This window comes from Kogia breviceps, chromosome 13 (assembly GCF_026419965.1).
Source record: "Kogia breviceps isolate mKogBre1 chromosome 13, mKogBre1 haplotype 1, whole genome shotgun sequence".
Lineage (NCBI taxonomy): Eukaryota > Metazoa > Chordata > Mammalia > Artiodactyla > Physeteridae > Kogia > Kogia breviceps.
In genome coordinates, this window is record NC_081322.1 from 39270363 (window position 1) to 39290172 (window position 19810).

Below are 19810 nucleotides of genomic sequence, written 5' to 3' on the forward strand. Positions count from 1 at the left end.
GCAGATTCTTAACCACTGAGCCACCAGGGAAGCCCAGCATAATCATTTTAAATCACTGTCAATTCCTCATTTTCGAGGTTCTTATAGCACAAAAAGATACATTTCTTAAACAGGTTGTTATTGCTTTATAACTATGAAATATAACTTTCTTTTAATTTTCAAGTTTATTTTAATTGGATTTTCTTTATTTTAAAAAAGAAATATTACAAATAAAGTTCCCTTTGACTATCCCCATACCTGTTTCCAAATATTCCCCCTATCCACTTCTTCCAACCATAGGTATCATCAGGTGGGTGAAGTTTCTTCCAGACTTTTTCCTATGCATTTATAAATGCCATCTTTTTTTTTGGCTGCATTGGGTCTTAGTTGCAGCATGTGGGATCTTTGATGAGGCATGTGGGATCTTTTCTTTCACTGTAGTGCATGGGCTCTTCATTGCAGCTCTTGGGCTTCTCTCTAGTTGCGGCGTGCGGGTTTTCTCTCTCTAGTTGTGGCGTGCGGGCTCCAGAGCCTGGGGGCTCTGTAGTTTGCAGCACACGGGCTCTCTCGATGAGATGAGCGAGCTCAGTAGTTGCGGTGCGCAGGCTTAGTTGCTCCATGGCATGTGGGACCAGGGATCGAACCCGCGTCCCCTGCATTGGAAGGCAGATTCTTTACCACTGGACCACTATGGAAGTCCCCTACACATGCCATCTTAAAAAATAACCATAACTTTTAAAATGCTATCTATTTCAATATTAATTATTTCACATTAATAAAACTGAGCCCTAAATCAATAATATAATCAACACGTTCCTACTTAAGTGACATTTCTTATGGTGTTTTCTGATTTGGTCAGCCACCGAGGGAAATATGGTTTGTTAATTGTTTGGCATTTTTAAGTGCCAGACAAATTCTAATATGCAGTGTGAAGGTGAGGATTGACAGTTACAGCCTATTGTTACTATAATTAGAAGTCATCAGAAGCTAATTAGTACCACATTAAAAATGATAAATTATGAACCATAATATTTGCAGCTAAGACCTAGTCCAATTCCCTAAATTTAAAGATTTATTTTTTAAAAAAAAAGACTTGCCTTTTTCACAGCTTTTATATTCTCCATTTGTCTTTGTAAATTATATAGGTCTCCAAGTATTCCACCACCACTTCCTCTAACAGCACACTGACCAATTTTCACTTAGAGGAGAAAGTAATGTTAAGGCCAGTAATTTGATCATAAGATGTTTTCTACATTAACTTAGTTATATTTATAATGCCTTTTTTCTGATTAGTCCTTTAAGCCCAACAATCACCTTAGCATGTTTAACCTTAGTCATTAATTTAATCTTAATCAATTGAATGATACACTGAGTTAGAATTAGCACAGTTACCAAGAAATTGATAGTGTCCATTTTAACATGGATGGTAAAGCTAAGAAAGTTAATCAAAAGAGAGCATTTTGCTTCACTCTTTTTGTTTATAGGTCCAGAGTGTTGAAACATTTTAGAAAGGTCTTCCTTGCTTCAAGATTAAATAATAATAACAATAATAATAGATATTATTATTCAGCTGTAACCAAATAGTCATTGACTGTCATCCATGTGCTAGGAACATGCTGAATGCTGGGCTAATATGAAGAAAACAGATCATCTGAACTGTGTTGAATGGCACATAGAGCACACAGTCTTCTTTTATCAGCACTACAAATAAATACAGAAAAAGATCAGTCCATAATTTTATTCCTACTCATCAGCTCACCTGCCACTCAGAAGCCAAATAAGTAGTAAGATAAAAGTACTTGTTTTACAAATAGACTTGGCATGCTTTAAAATTCGCCAGTACCCACATGTACCCAAGCCAACAGACCATCTAAAAGGAGAAAATAACAATCACTTTACCCCTGACTCATTTAATACTTTTTCATTCTTGCATGTTCTACTTATCACAATTTATCTCTAGCAAACAGAGACAGAGAACAGTGGGCAAGAAGAAGGTGGCAGCATGTGTGAAATCTGATAAAGGACATAAAGCAGCATGACAGGGGTCTGGAATAACAATAATAGACAACACTTGTTAAGCGCAGTCTACACACAAGGCACTGTTCTAAGTGTTTTATTCATATTACCTTCTTTAATCCACTCAACAAACCTATGAGGTACAGAGAGGTGACCTAACTTGTCTGGGGTCACATAGCAAATAAGTGATAGTTTTAAACTAAGGCAATTTATAACCAACATGATATACTTCTTCCCCTACTTGATCACTTAATGTAGGATCTCAGAAAGTTACTTCATCTTTTTGAGTCTCAGTTTTCTGGTTGGTGACTCTGTTACTTCTGCCTCACAGAGTCCCCTTTAGGGTTCAAAGTTAGGTACCCTAACATAAAATAACGTTTACCAAACTGTTTTGCAGCATTCTACAAGAGGTACTGCTTACAGTCAAAAAAAAAAAAAAAATCGTAGTTTCCCCCTGTCAGACTGGCAAAGATTAAAAGGGTTACAGGGTTTTATAGTAAAATAACTGGGAAACAATATCTCTTCTTAAAGATTTGTGATGCATGCCACATCTACGTAATAATTCCTCAGATTTCTGAAATGAAGCAATCTTTTGGCATGCCCAAATTTATCTGACCACAGGACCTTTTGTCCCACTGACGACCTAGTAAAACCTTCATCCCAAATGAAGCACAAATTGGGAAATGTTGGTAGAAAATGGCATGAGATCAAAGGACCTAATGAGTCTGTCTGAGTCTGGCTTGGCCAACTGCTAACCTCTTGTTTTAGGTAAAGACTCCTTAACCTCTCCAGGTCTCTGTTTTCCCTCTCAGCAATCACCTAGACTACTTCAATAACTCCTTGGCTGGTTCTCTCTCTCTTGGACCTCAACTCTCTGGGTTATCTTCTCAACTAATTACATTCTATAGCACAGATATATTAATGTGACTCCTTTGCTTAAAGACCTTTATAATAGCTATGAATAAGAATAAACACTTAGAGAATACTTACTATGCTATGCATTACTCTATTCACTCACTTAATTCTTAAACCATTCTCTGAAATGTGAGAGCTGAAATCTGAGGCACAGCTAATAGGTGATATAGTCTGTTTCCAGATTCCAAGTCTATTCTGCTGCCTCTTGGATGGCTCCCCACTGTTTCTCCAGGATATAGCTTAATTCCTTAGGCCCTTCACAATTCAACTTCAACCTTTCTTTTCTACACCATCTCCTCATCAGTATTCTATAATACATTAGTTTGCCAGCACTCTGAGGGAAGAGCTTGTTCTAGGTCCCTCTCCTTGGCTTGAAAAAACCCATTTTCATGTTCACAGGGTGTGCTGCTGGTATATGCATGTTTGTGTCCAAATTTCCCCCTTTTTAAAATAAGGACACTAAATTAGGGTCCATTCTAATAACCTCATTTTAACTTGATTATATCAGTAAAGACCCTATCTCCAAATAAGGCCACACTGTGAGAACGAGGGGTTAGGACTTCAACATATGAATTTGGGGGGGGGGGACACAATTCAATCCATAACATCTATATACATGAACCTGGTCTCTATTATGTAAATTCATACATTCATATAACAATTATGTACTGAGTGCCCACTATAGTGTCGGCACTCTGTGGGCCCTGCTATGTACTATGTACCAGACCACGTCTTTGGTCAGTCTGTTCCTTACTTCCTTTGCCTAGAACGCAACCACCTTTTACCAAACCCCTTGACTACCTGCTTTCCTCCAACTGACAACCTCCTAGTTACCTTCAAAACCCACTTATAAATTCCCTATTTTGTAAAGTTCAAATGGTCTCTTTTTCTGAAATTTTCTCCTTTCCTCTCCCAACATATTTAATTGCTCCAAAGAATTCTGTTTATACTTTACTTACAGTATCTATAGCATCGTATTACAGTTGTTTGTAAACCTGTATGTTCCCTGGCTTGATGCTAATAAGGTCACAGAGGGTAAATACTATACAGTATTCAGCTTGTATCTCCTGCACTAAGCATAGTGCCTGGAACACCACACAGTAATGGCTTAATAAGAGTTTGTTTAATGAGTTATCAAAGCAGGGTGTTCAATTTAATAAGACCCAATAGGAAAAAATTGAAGGAGGAACATCTAGAGACACAGAGACCTAACAGACAACTATTGCTAAAATCTAAACATGAAGTAGGGCTTCCCTGGTGGTGCAGTGGTTAAGAATCTGCCTGCCAACGCAGGGGACACGGGTTTGAGCCCTGGTCCGGGAAGATCCCACGTGCTGCAGAGCAACTAAGCCTGTGCATCACAACTACTGAAGCCTGCGCACCTAGAGCCCGTGCTCCGCAACAGGAGAAGCCACTGCAATGAAGAGTAGCCCCAGCTCACTGCAACTAGAGAAAGCCCGCACGCAGCAATGAAGACCCAATGCAGCCAAAATAAAATAAATAAACTTTAAAAAATAAAATAAATAAATAAACATGAAGTAACAAAGACCTGTAACAGGAGAGTGGAAAGTTAACTGAAAGAAAAAGAGACCTGGAGAAACTTGTGAGTTGGTGGTTTATTAGACACAGAAGATAAAAGAGTGGGAGTAACCAAGGATTACCAAATTCACTGCGATAACTGGGTGACAGAAACAGCAAAATATTAATTAAGGTGCCACTGTTATTAACAGATAAACCCTAAAATTTAAGTGGTTGAACAAATAGATTTTTCCTCTCACACATCAAGTCAACATGGATATTCCTGATGGACAGGTGGCTCTCCTCCAAGGGGTGCAGGTACCTTTCATCTTGAGTTGGTCACTTCCAAAAATCACCTGTTTAAGGTATACTGCAAATGTAAGATTTTTATGGTCAGGAAATTGTAGATTTCATTTATGCTTCTATTTTATTGGCTAGATCTCATTCATACGGCGCAGCCAACTGAAAAGGAAGGCTGGGAAATGTAGTCTAGATGAATACTCAGGAAGAAAAGAAAATGTGCTCGGCAAACTTGTTTTAATCGCTTCTAATACAGTTAACAAGAGGCGGTAGGAAATTTCAGGGAATGAAAGTAGAGTGAAAATTTGTGGTCTGTTTATAATTGCTAGCTAGATGAGAAATATTTGAGTCAGTTCTTCCTAAACCAACTGAGAAAACTGAACCATTAGTCACAAAATTCACCTGCACTTCTTTAAAAGTAATAATCATGTAACACTAGAGAAGTCTATACTTTGTTATGCTATGTATTATATATTACATGATTTATCTTTTGTACATAAAATATAAACATCCTATCATTAAGAATAAGTTATAAACATTTTCCCAGTTGTGGCTAGGGATGCTTGTAAATTTAGTAATACTTTTTTTTTGCCTGATCACCTTTGCAACCAATTTTTAAAGTCAGGGTTGGTGGAATAAACCTAAAGTCCATGGTCTTGCTTGAAAAAGGTTATGGTAAATGTTTACAGTGCATTTCTAGAAATGTGACTCACCTGTTTTTCAAAATGCAGTTATTACATTTTAGCCTAAATTCTGCCTCTCCTGGCCATTATGTGATAAGTTCATGAGACACATCCACAAGATATATCCAGCAGTTATATCCTTAGGCCAAACAAAAGAGGTCACCTAACTCACTTTTGTTCCCTTAGGTAATTTACTCAGGTTCCATTAACTGACATCAAAGTCAACTTTATGAGAGAAAAACACCAACAATGTAAATCCCAGTAGTTTAGAGGTGAATTTAAAAGCTCCCAAATCAGTACTTCCCTCAAATGTTAAATAATTCACCCTGGCATTATAGATACAAGCCTCCAACAAAAGTTACACTTGAACAATTAAGCTAGCAGGAGCCAAACAAATGACTTCAGGGATAGAGAAACAAATGAATGGTTTCTCGTAGTAGTATGCCAAATTGCATTTTCACATTAACCAGTGTGTAGAACACCCAAGCACCACCAATGACTTACTAGATAAAGTTTGATTACAGAAAAACAGCCTGGAACCACAAACCAGGATTATTCCCTAAATGTAACTGTGGATTCTATACACTTGGGTATGAAACCCATATATGCCATTTGGAAAAATTTTATATTCATAATGTACCACCTACTCTTTTGCAGAGTTCTTTTACAATTGCTCATATTACAACGACCATCTACCAAATGCATTATGTTCCTGTAAAGGATCAGAAGGCGATGCAGCTATTTCTTAGAGGCTAAATAAGAAATTGGAAACACGAGGTCACAACATAGTACACTGTGTACATACAATAAAGATAACAGCATCTGCATAGTAGAAAGAAATACACTTTAAAAAAAATACAGTTTAGATTTAAATTCTAACTCCATCACTTTCTACCTAGAGGATTTTAGACAAGTCTTAATCTCAGCATTAGTTTCTTTTTCTATAAAATGGGGACAATTCATTTATACAATAAATATTTACTGAATACCTATCATGTGTCGAATACTTCCAAGTGTTATTTTAGGATTAGTGATAGTAAACCATAGCTGGTATTCATTAGAGGTGTGTATGGCTACCCAAATGCAAGTACAGATGACTGACCATGGACTGAAAAATCTATGGAGTTCCAAACAGGAAACAGCGATACATGGTTACAAGGTGATGTGAGGTCTAATTCTTTTCCAGGGACTAACAGGTTATTGATATTCATTGTAGATGTTTATGTATTTCCTCTAATGATTTCAAGTGAACTCAGTCAACAGCTTTTCTACAAAATTTATAGGGTAAAATTTTGAGCTCCAATTCAAACAGGTTGGGGAAGGATGTAGATAGATGTATTGAAGATTTGCCAAGTTACTGTCCGTTAGTAAGTTTTCCTAGACATACTTAAGGGAAGACCTTTTTTTGTATGCTAATTTAATGGCTAGTCTAATCTACAAGTGAAATAAATTTTTTGAATCAGATTAGAAAAGCCGAATAAAATTAAGAAGAAAAAAAAACAGTAAAACATGAGATTTGGAAGAAAGATAACTATATATCGAGAGCCTGAACTTTTCCTCATTTGCTAGTCATGTCACCTTGAAAAACATCTCAATGTTTCTGAAACTCAGTTTTCTCGAGAGTAAAATAAGTATAATGACAATTCTTACCTATGGAATTGCTGTAAGAATCAAATGGGATAACTGTCATTAAAATGATCAGTAACCTACAAAGCACTAAATAAATATAAATTATCTGAGAGTGAACAGGAACTGAAAATGATCCCAAGATATTTCTTCTAGTGAAGACACTTATGTGGATCAATGGTAAAAGCTCTGCAAAATTACCCTGGCTAGAGGAGAGGCCATTTGTAACCCCAACAGTGATAATCTTTGCTTGTTTGTTAATGAAGAAGGTCACTGGACTTCAGAGCAGGCAAGCTAGTCATCTTTAAATATTACAGAAGAAAAAAAACATTTATGGGTAAGACTAGCAGGAATTAAAAAAAAAATCTAAAATGTGTAATTGTTTTTAAAGTAAATCAATAAAAGATATATTAACCATAAGCTGAAGTTTCTAGAAATACTTCTTTTTGTGAGGAAAATTTTCCTGTCACCCGTGTTTCTGGGTGGTTTTAATTTCAGGTGCCCAAGTCCACTTGCAGACTATTACTTCCATACAGGCTTTTAACACAGTGCCAAGTATACTGCTAAGATCTGATATATTATTACTAAAAAACATGCAGTCATTTAAAAAAGCAAAACTGAAAATTTAAAGTTTGTTTTATATGCAGCAAAAATGACTGATACATACTCATAAATTTATTTTTTAATCTAAATGTGTGAGATGTAAAAGTTTCTTATTCCAGTCACTTTAATAAAGACCTCTTCACCATAAAAATAAGCAAAATAAAATAAATGATATAGTACTGAAGTAGATATCTCCTAAAATGGTAGTTGCATCATTAATATATACAACTAAGTTATTATATTGAGTAGGTTCAAAAATCATCAATCCTGGACTAAATGACATAGAGTTCTCTACAGAAATACAATGATACCATGATGGGGCAGGAGGGTAGTGTTCAACAGGAAAGTTTAAATGCTCAAGGCAGAAATGAGAAAGTATTAGACACAAAATTTACCAGAGTTACATACAAAGCAGCTAAGCCTATTAGATTTGTTAAGAATAATAAAAATCCATGTTTTAACTTTATAAAATATTTTAATCTATCTTTGAATCAGAGAATGACAAAAAACTAAACAGTGATTTCTACTGACCACTGTAAGAAAACATGCTTTAGAGAGCAATGTCAAAATTTCTTCTTACCATGAATAGATACCACTGACCATGTCATAGCTCTGACATGAAGCATTCACACTGCTGGGCCCAGCTGCCTTAGAAATAAGTAGCACCACCAAGCCTCTCAACTGGAGGTTATTCTGGCTGTCGTGTACAAGGCCCCTGCCAACAAATAAAGAAAGAAGAGGATTAACACACCCTCACAAAATCAGTCAGATCAAATTAGAGAATTGCTGCAAATACACCCATGCTTCCAAAATCAGACAATGGGACTTGTTGAAAAGAAATAGGATTGGTGGAAGAAAGACTTAACAGGAGGAGGCAACAAGTTCAGGAAACAACTAGAGAAACCCATGGCTGGTTTTGAAAGTGACAATCTCAAAACTGTTAGGCCTAATGATTTGGCTTCCTCCTGTTTCTGGGTTTTCCCACTGTCTATACCCTACCACGCAATCTTAACCATTTGCTCTGATAATGAGAGGAACCCATAGTTTTAAACTGTTCTGTGGTAGTTGACAGCAGGTGAAATACAAATTGTATGGCTTGGATGAAGTGGTGTTATGTGGCTGGTAAGGGGAAGTGGTAAAAAATGTTTTCTGTCTTCACAGGTAGAAAATTTATTTGAGAAGTAAAATGGAAATGAATGCCATGGGCAAATATCTTGCCATTTCTTATTTTTTATGCAAAGAATAATCATTCTAGACAATGTCAGTCTTTAACATAGAATGTAATTTTTTTTGCTATGAGGACTGAATTTTTATAATTTCTACTACAACTAAGGTCAGGAATACTTTCTAAGATTATATGTTTGTTTAAGTATCGCAAATGGTTGTCATACAAGAACTAAATGGCATCATTAAAAAGAGAAAAAAGACAGAAAACTATGGGTAACATATTATAATAAATATTTAGAACAATGTTCATGAGCATTAATCAAATAGGTTATACTGAAGTATACATAAATAACATATAAATATAATTCTTGAGTGTGGTGAAAACAGTAAAAATTTTTAAATTAATTTGTATTGGAGTATAGTTGACTTACAATGCTGTGTTAGTTTCTGCTGTACAGCAAAGTGAATCAGTTATACGTATACATATATCCACTTTTTTTAGGTTCTATTCCCATACAGGTCATTACAGAGTATTGAGTAGACTTCCCTGTGCTATACAGTAGGTTCTTATGTATTTTATATATAGTAGCGTGTATATGTCAACCCCAATCTCCCAGTTTATCCCTCCCCCACCTTTCCGCCTTGGTAACCATAAGTTTGCTTTCCAAATCTGTGACTCTGTTTCTAAAAACAGTAAAATTTTGTATTTTAATACTTCACTGAATTATTAAGACTTCCTTGGGTGAATTCTGAACAACGAATTAATTTAAATTAAGTAAGTTAACATAGGCAAAATTAATGAGTCAGTCCATTACTTAAGAAAATTTTCACCCTTCAGGCCTCCAAATAAATTTTTAAAAGGGTCCCTGGTTGCTCTTTCAATAGTTTCAAAATAAGACAGATCTTCAGGCTCTCTGAAAGACAACAGTTACAGCTCTTTCTCTACTTATATTTTCTCCTTAATCTAGTAAGTGACCTTCAGCAAGTTAAAGGGGTTAATGATTTTTACAAAGAAGTTCTAATTTCCGTTAATTTAAGGTAATTAAGCTGTATTATAGTAGAAACAAATAATCACCAGAAATGTCCAAAGCTCTGTATTATTATGTAACAATCTACTTAAATCCTACAGACCTGAACTGTCGGGAGGCTGGGAAGCACCCTATTTTGGAAGAAAAAAATGTAAAATGGGAGCGTTCTCCAATTTTTTTGCTTTGAATTACAGATTTTAACTTATGCTACTAGACCCTTATTTATGTATTACCTGAGGTAAATAATAATAATATTAAAGAGAAGCTCTGAATTGGCTCCTAATTCTAGAAAGGGAAAAGAGGAAGGTGAGGATGTGTGTGTGGCTGTGTGTTTGGGGGATTGAGCCTGGTTAGGAATGAAGGACATGAAGGTAAGAACTCATATCCTTCTAATGAAGGATATGAGGGTAAGAACTCTGACAGCTGGCCAAGTCACGCTGAAGAAATAGTCCTGGCAACAGTTCTGACAACACCTTCCTCAAATTTCTCAGAGAGAGGACCTTTCACAGAGGACACATACATCATCATCATCATCAAAATATAACAGCAGCAGCAGCAACAACAAATCCTTACATAGGACTTTATATATGCCAAGAACTATTCTAAGCATTTTACTATATATTAATTAAATTAATTCACAACAACTCTATGAGGAAGGTACCACAATTACTTTGCTTTTACAGATGAGGAGAATGAGGCACACAGAGAGATCAAGCAACTTGTCCAAGGTACCACAGACAGTAGGCGTTAGAGCCTTGCTAGAGCCAGGATTTGAACTCAGGCCACCTGGCCCTAGAGTCTATATAGATGCTTACCCATTATGCTATAGTGACTCTCCATGTGCTTCACCTCATGTACCAACTATTTTCTAAGTCAGTAGAATAGTGACTGCTTTAGAACCAGGTCTGAAAAATCCTTCTGCCATTTATTAGCTGTATGACTCAGACTATCACCTCTTCTGTAAAGTGAGATTAACAACATCTACTTTCTGTAGTCATTGTATGGAACAGACAACATGAGTGAAGCATAAACCACTGTGGAAGCACATGGAAGGTGATCAGGTGATCAGAAAACTACATCTCTCTCCTTATTACTTTAAAAAAAAAATTATTTATTTAGGCTGCGTTGGGGTCTTCCTTGCTGTGCGCGGGCTTTCTCTCTAGTTGTGGTGAGCGGGGGCTACTCTTTGTTGTGGTGCGTGGGCTTCTCACTGCGGTGGCTTCTCTTGTTGCAGAGCACGAGTTCTAGGCACGCGGGCTTCAGTAGTGGTGGCACGTAGGCTCAGTAGTTGTGATGCACGGGCTTAGCTGCTCTGTGGCCTATGGGATCTTCCCGGACCAGGGTTCAAACCCGTGTACCCTGCACTGGCAGGCGGATTCTTAACTACTGCACCACCAGGGAAGTCCCTCTCCTTATTACTTTTTTGCCATCGATTTTTTCTCAACTCTTATATTTTCTTTTTCTTTTATTGTTTCCCCTTCTATCTCTCAAAGTCTTACCCACTACCAGAATATATACTTTCCTATAAATATTGTTTCCTTTTCTACCCCCCAACATAACAAAAGTTAAGGAATTCTTCAGACCATGACCCCAACACATCATGTATCACTGAAACACTGGCCACTTTCAGAATGCATTACTGAAAAGGTCAGGAAAAGAAACTATAGTAGACCACTTCCCAGAAATCAAGAGAGCAGTCAGAAAAGCACACCTTCTAACCATCAATTTTCATGCAAGACAGTAGTTAACAACCCAGAGAACAGATTAACAGGTTGAGTAAATTAAATGTTTCCAAAACACCACGTCTTTAAATTCACTTCATTAACACCCTTAAAAAAAAAAGTACTAAGATAATTTGATAATGTCCACAGCTAAAAAGCTAGCTCACAACAAAAATAAGAAATTTTGCTCCTGAGCATAGAAAGTCCCTAGGATTCTAAACTTGCAGTTAATGTTTCATATAGTCCAGGTCATACTTCACCTGGAACACTATGATTTATTAGCCTCTCTTAAGGAGAAATACTGACAAGCTGGAGCATATCCAGAAGATGGTGAAATCATATACTGCAACATGCTTGGCTGACCAAAAAAAAAAAAAAAATGCTAGCTTGGAGTACAGTAAAGTTGGTGTTCTCAAATTTATGCAGTCAAAAATGTAGTTAATGTTTACTACATGTCAGGTACAGTGCTAAACAGAGAGTGGAGGACATGATGGTGAGCAATGGTGAGCTGTGGTCTCCCTTCTTGTGGATAATACAGTCTGGATTTAAAATAATAATAAAATGTGGCATGAGCTACTTTAGGAGATGAACAAGGGCAACTAACATAGGCACAGAGAAAGGGCAACTAACATAAGCAGGGGTGAAGGAGTGGTGAAAGGGACCTCCCTGAGACCTAAAGGATGAGACGAAGTAGTCAGGGGAGCTGAAGCAAGGAGGGGAAGTAAAAAAGAGTGTTCTAGAAAGGAGACAATATGTGTGAAAGTTTCGAGGAGAAAGAGGAGGACACAGCTGTCTCCAGAATCAATAGGGCAGGAATACAGTGTGTGAAGGGCAGGGTTGGTAGAATTAAAGCTAGAGGAGTACATGATGACTGTCTGCTCATCTGAAAGGGTACCATAAGGATAGGCGATAGACCTGATAAGTATTACTTTAGAGACTGACACTAATAGAAAGTATAGCTGGTGAATTTTGGCTCGACATGAAGAAATTAAGAAACAGGAGTCTGTTGATGCTGAGTCCCTTGAGAATAAAGATGTTTAAGAAGCTGCACAGCCTCTGATACAACACATTAGAGGGAAGCCTGGACTATTCAACATCTGGGTTTTTCTCTTACTCTGCAATTCTTTATTATCTCACTTTACTACATTTAATTATATAATACTCTACAATATGTATAATAAGTATAAAAATTGGGAGAATTAGTTAACATCATCAAAGTATCATAAACGAAAGCAATATTTAGTATCTTGTAATCTTTATCACTAAAAATCTACAGAATTGTTTTCCTTTCACTAATATATATTTAAAAAGAAAACCCAAAAAACCTTTATCATTCATTCAACTAACGCAGACCGAAAACCTTCCATACATCAGGCACAGTGCTTGGCATAGATGTCATGGTGAGCAAAACCAGGCATGGAGCTTGTGAAGCTTACAACCTGGTGGAAGAGACTGGTAATAATGAAAGAATGACAAATAAATGTAAAATTACAATAGTAATAAATGCCACAAAGGAAAAAGAGAGATGATGCTGTCAGAGCTTACAACTGGGAACTAGCCTAGCAGGGAAAGTCAGAGGCTTCCTTAGGAAATGATGACCAAGTTGACACCCGAAGGAAGACGTAAAAGAGGGGTGTGGGAAGAGAATAGGTAAGGGGAGTGTCTCCACAGCACAAGAATGAGCACATGCAAGGCTGAGTACACTGTACAAAATGAGGCTAGAGGCAGACAGAGACCAGACCACACAGGTCAAACAGGCCATGACTGGATGTTAGCTCTTTATCCAAAGAGCAATGTGAAGTCACCACAGTAACTTACACATCTGGTCATGTAATCAGATATTTTTTAAAAAATACAAAAAAAGAAAGAAAAAACAAAGACTTCTATCATCAGTGTGGAAAAATGACTTAGGTGTGTGTTTGTGGGGAGGGGGGACAAAGTGGATATGAGGAGACCAGTTAGAAGGCTTCTGTGGTAGTCAATGAGAAATATGGGGGTAGCTTGGTGGACAAACAAGAGGTGTAGCAAATCTAAAGTAATATTTCAACTCATTTAAATATATGTCAGATACTATGTAGTCCTGGGAAATTAGCTATTACAGATATATCACTAATTTAAAATAATATTCTGAAAAGTCTGTAAGTTGAATTTTGGGGGGACATACTTGGCCTTCAAAATTCTGCTCCAGAGCTACAATAGATCAACAGTAAACACGAATATTCTAATATATTTACAATTTCATGGAAATAAGGATTAAACAGGTGAACTCTGTGCAACCCAGCTCTATAGCCTTCTCACATTATGGCTTCTATGGCTAACTGCAGTTCCCATTGCATCATCCTATCTTTCCACAACTGTTAACTAGTTTCTCTTCCTTAACCCTATCCTATAAGTATTTCAAATCCTCAAATGACAGTTATGGCATCTTTCCATATTCTCTCAAATTCTATTTCTTCAACACTTATATACTAAGAGGTATACAAAGAAACAAGAGGTCTAATAAAAGAGTTATAAGAATGTGTTCCAAAAATGGTTAAACTGTATAATATTAAGGAACAGATAACAAAGATAGTAGAGTAACAAAAAGCTACTCTTTTTGTTACAAAAAATAACAAAGGAAGAAAGAAAACCACTTCTTGTTAGAGGTGTGCCTCACAGTAGAGAAAGAATTCAGACTGCGCCTTAAAGGTGGTCAAATTTCCCAGAGCAGAGAATGGAGGAAGAAGTGGAATGGAGTTATTGGAATGGAAAGAATGGTATTTTAGGAGAAAGGAACAGGTTACAGTAAAAAGCGGTAAAAGTATGGCGAGCAGGCTCAGGAGCTGTGGGGCTGCGCATTTGGGCAATGTGTGAAGGTGAACAAGCCCAGAAGACAGCCTGAAGAGTGAAGGACCTTGAAAGGTTTAGAGTCAGGGCTTCATTCTGCAGGCAATCTGAAGGCATGGATGATTTGTCAGCAAGGGAGCAATGTGATTAAAGCTAAAGACTAAAAGTGTTACTCTGGGCCTAATATTGTTACTCTGGCGATAGTGTGCTGGGTGCAGGGGAAAGGAGAGGGAAGATTAGTTAGGAGTAGTTTCTTCCAATATTCCAGGTGAGAGATAATGAGGGCCTAAATTAGGGTAGTGGCAGCAGGGATGGGAAAGAAAAGCTGAATGATGGCAGCAGCATGGAGGTGGATCAGGCTAGTCTGGCCAACTGACTGCATGAGGGAGACATCAGGAAGGGATCAGGAAGCAAAGGAAAGATAAGGGCTGAATTTAAGATTCAAACCTGTTTGCCGGAGTTGATGATGCTAGCATTAGCAAGGACTGGAAAGAAAAGGAGTGTTAATGGAGAATTAATGAGTTCAGTTTTGGACATGTTAACTTTGAATGCAAGAAGGACTTCCAGATGGAGATGCCCAGCAGGAACCTGGAAATGCTGCAGGTATAGATTTGGGAAGCATCTTCGTAGAGCATGATGGCTGAAGCAGTAGGAATTGATGGATGATATTTTGGGGGGAGAAAAAGGAGAAAAGAAGGGGAAGGGAAGAGGGAAAAGGAAGGTATGGGAAGAGAAAGGGACTCTTAGACAACTCCTATACGCAGGGAACTGAGGAAGGATGAGTGACCCATTTGAAAGAACACAGTATGTCCACAAACAAAAGGGGTCTCCACAGACACCCAGAAAGAAGAGTGAACATATATGAACAACAGAGGCAGAGAACTATGTGCGCTGTATAGGAACTGGGGCCAGGTATTTGCCTCTTCCATGGGCTTTTAGAGTCTTTATTATAAAGTTCTAGTTTGGCCCTTAATACACTGAATAATAAAAATGACAACAATGACACAGACAACAATGCTTACAACATACTATAATGCCAGGCATGTGCTGTTTTACATGCATACACTCTTACTCTCACAAAAATCATGTAAAGGAACTGGTAATATCTCTTTACAGATGAGGAGAATTAGCAAGCAGGCTTAGAGAACTTAAATAATTACTAGTTACACTAGTCAACTAGTAATATAAGTGCCAAGATTTAGACATAATTTGGACTGCAAAGTCCAGGAGCCTTTGCAGCCTTGCTATTTAATTATTTGTTCTCAAGTACTCCTCAGGAAGCTATGAGAACCTTGAGGGCTCTCAGGCTTAGTTATCTTTGGATGCTCTGCTCTGCAGAGTAACTGACAGAACAGGTCTCGAAAAATGCAAGATGAGAGAATAAATAACTTCCAAGAAGTAGAGAAGCAGACACTATCGTAAACACCTTTTCCAAATAGACCTATTGCTATTCCAAACTTTCCTCTTCTCTCCTATCATCCATTTGGTACATTCAACCATCCAGCTCTGAAGTCTTGAGTCCCTCCTTCCTAAATCATAGTGGACTCTTTAAAAGTGACAGCCACACAGGAGAAAAGCCCCAATACATTCCAAGAAAACATGCTGAGATTTACTTTAATGCAATGTCAAAAAGTTACTGTATATAAGAATCATGTCATATCAAAGGACCTATCTTAAGTTTTAAATAGAGAGAACTCAATATACTGGAGTGTTTATGTGTTTTGTTTCTTCATTTAGGAGAAGTGACTGAATTCACTACTGCATCAGTACCCGTGAGAGGAGGCTACCCTCACTTTAACAGAAGGTAGGGGTAGTTCCAGATGGAGAGCTGAGGTAGGATGGCAGAATTGGAGCATGAGAGAAAATTTTTGAGATTTATGCTCAAGAGTTCAGAATTCTTCATTAGTAGATAATTGTTTAAATAAACTGTGGTACATCTCCACAACAGACTATCAAAAAAAAAAAAAAGGCTTCCCTGGTGGCACAGGGCAGTTGAGAGTCCGCCTGCTGATGCAGGGGACGCAGGTTCGTGCCCCAGTCCGGGAAGATCCCACATGCCGCAGAGCGGCTGGGCCCGTGAGCCATGGCCGCTGAACCTGCGCATCCGGAGCCTGTGCTCCTTAACGGGAGAGGCCACAACAGTGAGAGGCCCGCGTACCGCAAAAAAAAAAAAAAAAAAAAGTGTTCATAATTCTAATGTATGCCAGTGATTCAAATCACAATCTTTTGCTAAATTGATAATCAAATATTAAGGAAACAATTTATCACCTACAAGGGATCTTCACCCTCGAGTTAGCTCAAAGCTCCCCAGACTAAAACTGAATGGGAAAAAAATCAGCACTTCCCAGACCCCCACAAGGAGAACTCCCTCCAGTGCTAAAATCTAGAGGTACAGAGTTTGTTTCACAATTTGATTACCCCACTTTAATATATCTAGTTCTAATAAATCAATCCAGAAAATGTAAGCATAAAAGATGGATGTCAAATCTAACACACATGAGGTGGGTTGGTTGATAGGACTCCTAATAATGCTTGTGACTGTGACCCCTAGTCAAAATTTTTTTTAAATTTACATACAGATAACTGAAACAAAAGGACTAGAAGATGCACAATTTTTGCCAAAGAATCACAGGAATACCTTGATCTTCTCTATTTTTTTTTTTTTGTGTGTGTGGTACACGGGCCTCTCACTGCTGTGGCCTCTCCCGTTGCAGAGCACAGGCTCCGGACACGCAGGCTCAGCGGCCATGGCTCACGGGCCCAGCCGCTACGCGGCATGCGGGATCTTCCCAGACCGGGGCATGAACCCATGTCCCCTGCATCGGCAGGCGGACTCTCAACCACTGCGCCACCAGGAAAGCCCTCTATTCGTTTTTTTTAATGTTGACTGTAACCGGCTAAATTGATCTTGTGACCCACTAATGAGTTGCAACCTGCAGTTTTTCGAAAAACAGTGTTTTAAGTCATGCCTAGTATGTTACATATTAAAAGAACTAGAAGTAAATGTAAAATTAATTAAATAGGAATAGAATTATCACTATTTAAAAACAGAAAATCTGTGCATACAGTAGAACAAATTTAGTGTGGCAACAAAGCATTAAACAAATTTTAATGATATGGGAAAATACTTAAAATGTTAAAGAAAAGAGAATTATAAAACTATGTATACATAACACGATCCCAATTATGTTTCAATATATACACACATATATACATGAACAAGGCCAAGAAAAAACTAGGAATAAATATGACAAAACATTAATATTTTATTTTTTTTGAGTGAAGTATATAGTTGATTTACAATGTTGTATTAATTTCTGGTATACAGCAAAGTGATATATATATATACACACACACATCTTCTTTTTCATATTCTTTTCCATTATGGTTTATTATAGGATATTAAATATAGTTCTCTGTGCTATACAGTAGGACCTGTTGTTTATCTATTTTATATATAGTAGTTTGTATCTGCGAATCCCAAACTCCTAATTTGTCCTTTCTCCCAATCCCTTTCCCATTTGGTAACCATACCATAAGTTTGTTTTCTAAAACAGTAACATTTTAAATCTGAGTGTCATTATATAGGAGTCAATACACAAAGTGTCCACTTTTTTTTTATGTGTTTAAAATATTTTGTTTAAAAAGTGAAAAGAAACAGATAGGAAGGAAATGCCCCTAAATTGTAACAAGTGTTATTAATCAATGGATTTTCAGATTAAGGGTGATTTACTTTCCGAATTGCCTAAGAGCACAGATCTCTTTGTAAGTCTGGAGAAAAAAATAACTGTATTTTTTTTTTTTTTTTTTTTTTTTTTTTTTTTTTGTGGTATGCGGGCCTCACTGTTGTGGCCTCTCCCATTGCGGAGCACAGGCTCCGGACGCTCAGGCTCAGCGGCCATGGCTCACGGGCCCAGCCGCTCCGCGGCATGTGGGATCTTCCCAGACCGGGGCACGAACCCGCGTCCCCTGCATCGGCAGGCGGATTCTCAACCACTGCGCCACCAGGGAAGCCCATTTTTTATTTTATTTATTTATTGTTTTTTTTTCTGTGTATTTTTAAAATAACAGAATTTTAAGAAGGCATATGGCATACTGCATTATAGCTATATTTCTCATTTGAAGAAAAAATTTAACTCACCTTTAATGAACCCCAAAGTCCTATGCTGGGTGCCTTTTGGGTTCTCATATTTCACCTTTAATTTCTCTAAGGTTTAGATATAAGGCCAAAGTTTAAATGGTATCAAAGAAGTGATGTTAAAAATATATATATGATTAGGAATTCTGTGACAGTAATATTACTCAGTTGTAAAAAAAACATTAACACTCATGAAAATTGTCTTAAAGCACTATAATTTGAGGGAGACTAAAAACAGTCTGCATGTCACAGATTTTTACATAAAATTAGCAGAAGAGCTGGAGGTTAATTTCCATTGACAAAATGACCCAGATTGTATTATTCCTGCCATATCTATCTTGAGACTAAAATGCCCTAGACTTGAAACAACTTTAGGGCCTGAGGTGACCAGCCTTTAGAATCTGGGAGCTGTAGCAGCCACTGACATGGCTCGAGGGCCACCTGCACATTCCACCCTCATTAAATCCCCAAGGGACAGTAGGGCCAAGGAACTGCCTCACCAAAGCTCTCCCAAAGATGCAATTAGGTTTGATGGGCATGTGGCAGAAGACAGGCACTGGAAAGAAAGGAAGAGAGAAGAGAAAGTAGAACAGGTATAGGGACAGGGGTTGTTGAGCAGAGGGGAAATAAAGCCAGGAGCTTTTTAGAAATAGTTAATGAATGAACATCAGTAGTTTAATGAAATATGACAAATAAAAAACAAGTATAAAATGATGTTATCATCAATCAAGTTTGCAGCAAGATGTAAGCTGGCCACCTTAGAATTAAACTATCACCAGGAGAAAAAAACAACAACAAAGATTTCCCCACTCAAATGATAATTGAAGATTTATTTTAAAATACTAATGTAGTAAAACAGGCCATTAAAAAATATTCTGGTCACACTGAAAACTCTGTTAAAACGATCCCTTACAATAAGTGTTACATATAGACCCCTTTGTTCACATTAGAAAAAGATCAATTTAGTTTCAAAGCAAAGGGGTAGAAAATCCGAGTGCTGGAATATACAGGCATCATTACACTATATAGGCACACGAGACTCATACCACCACTCAAGCAGTGACACTGGCTAAGAGCTGATGTGCTGTGAATCACACCTCCCACTACCACAGACCGTCTGTGTAGGCAATAAATCAACCAAATGTGAATGAGTGTTCCCTTAGTGCTCAGTGCTTTTCTCAACTTGCAGCCCTGATTTCAAAAGACTCTGCCATTCAAATGCAAGAGAACTGCTCTCAGATTAATCTTCTATTTTTATTATTATTTTTTTTGGTTTTACTCGGGTATAAG

General features: G+C 37.5%; 1 protein-coding gene across 6 annotated transcripts in view; it reads right to left on the reverse strand.

Annotated features, from left to right (window-relative positions):
• Positions 1-19810, reverse strand: part of PDSS2 (decaprenyl diphosphate synthase subunit 2) — a 263251-nt gene that overhangs the window by 153007 nt on the left and 90434 nt on the right. For all 6 annotated transcript variants that reach the window (XM_067011560.1, XM_067011559.1, XM_059083060.2 and 3 more), the window contains exon 2: positions 8221-8355. In XM_067011560.1, the coding sequence (XP_066867661.1) occupies positions 8221-8355 (135 nt within the window). The remainder of the gene's footprint in view (positions 1-8220; positions 8356-19810) is intronic.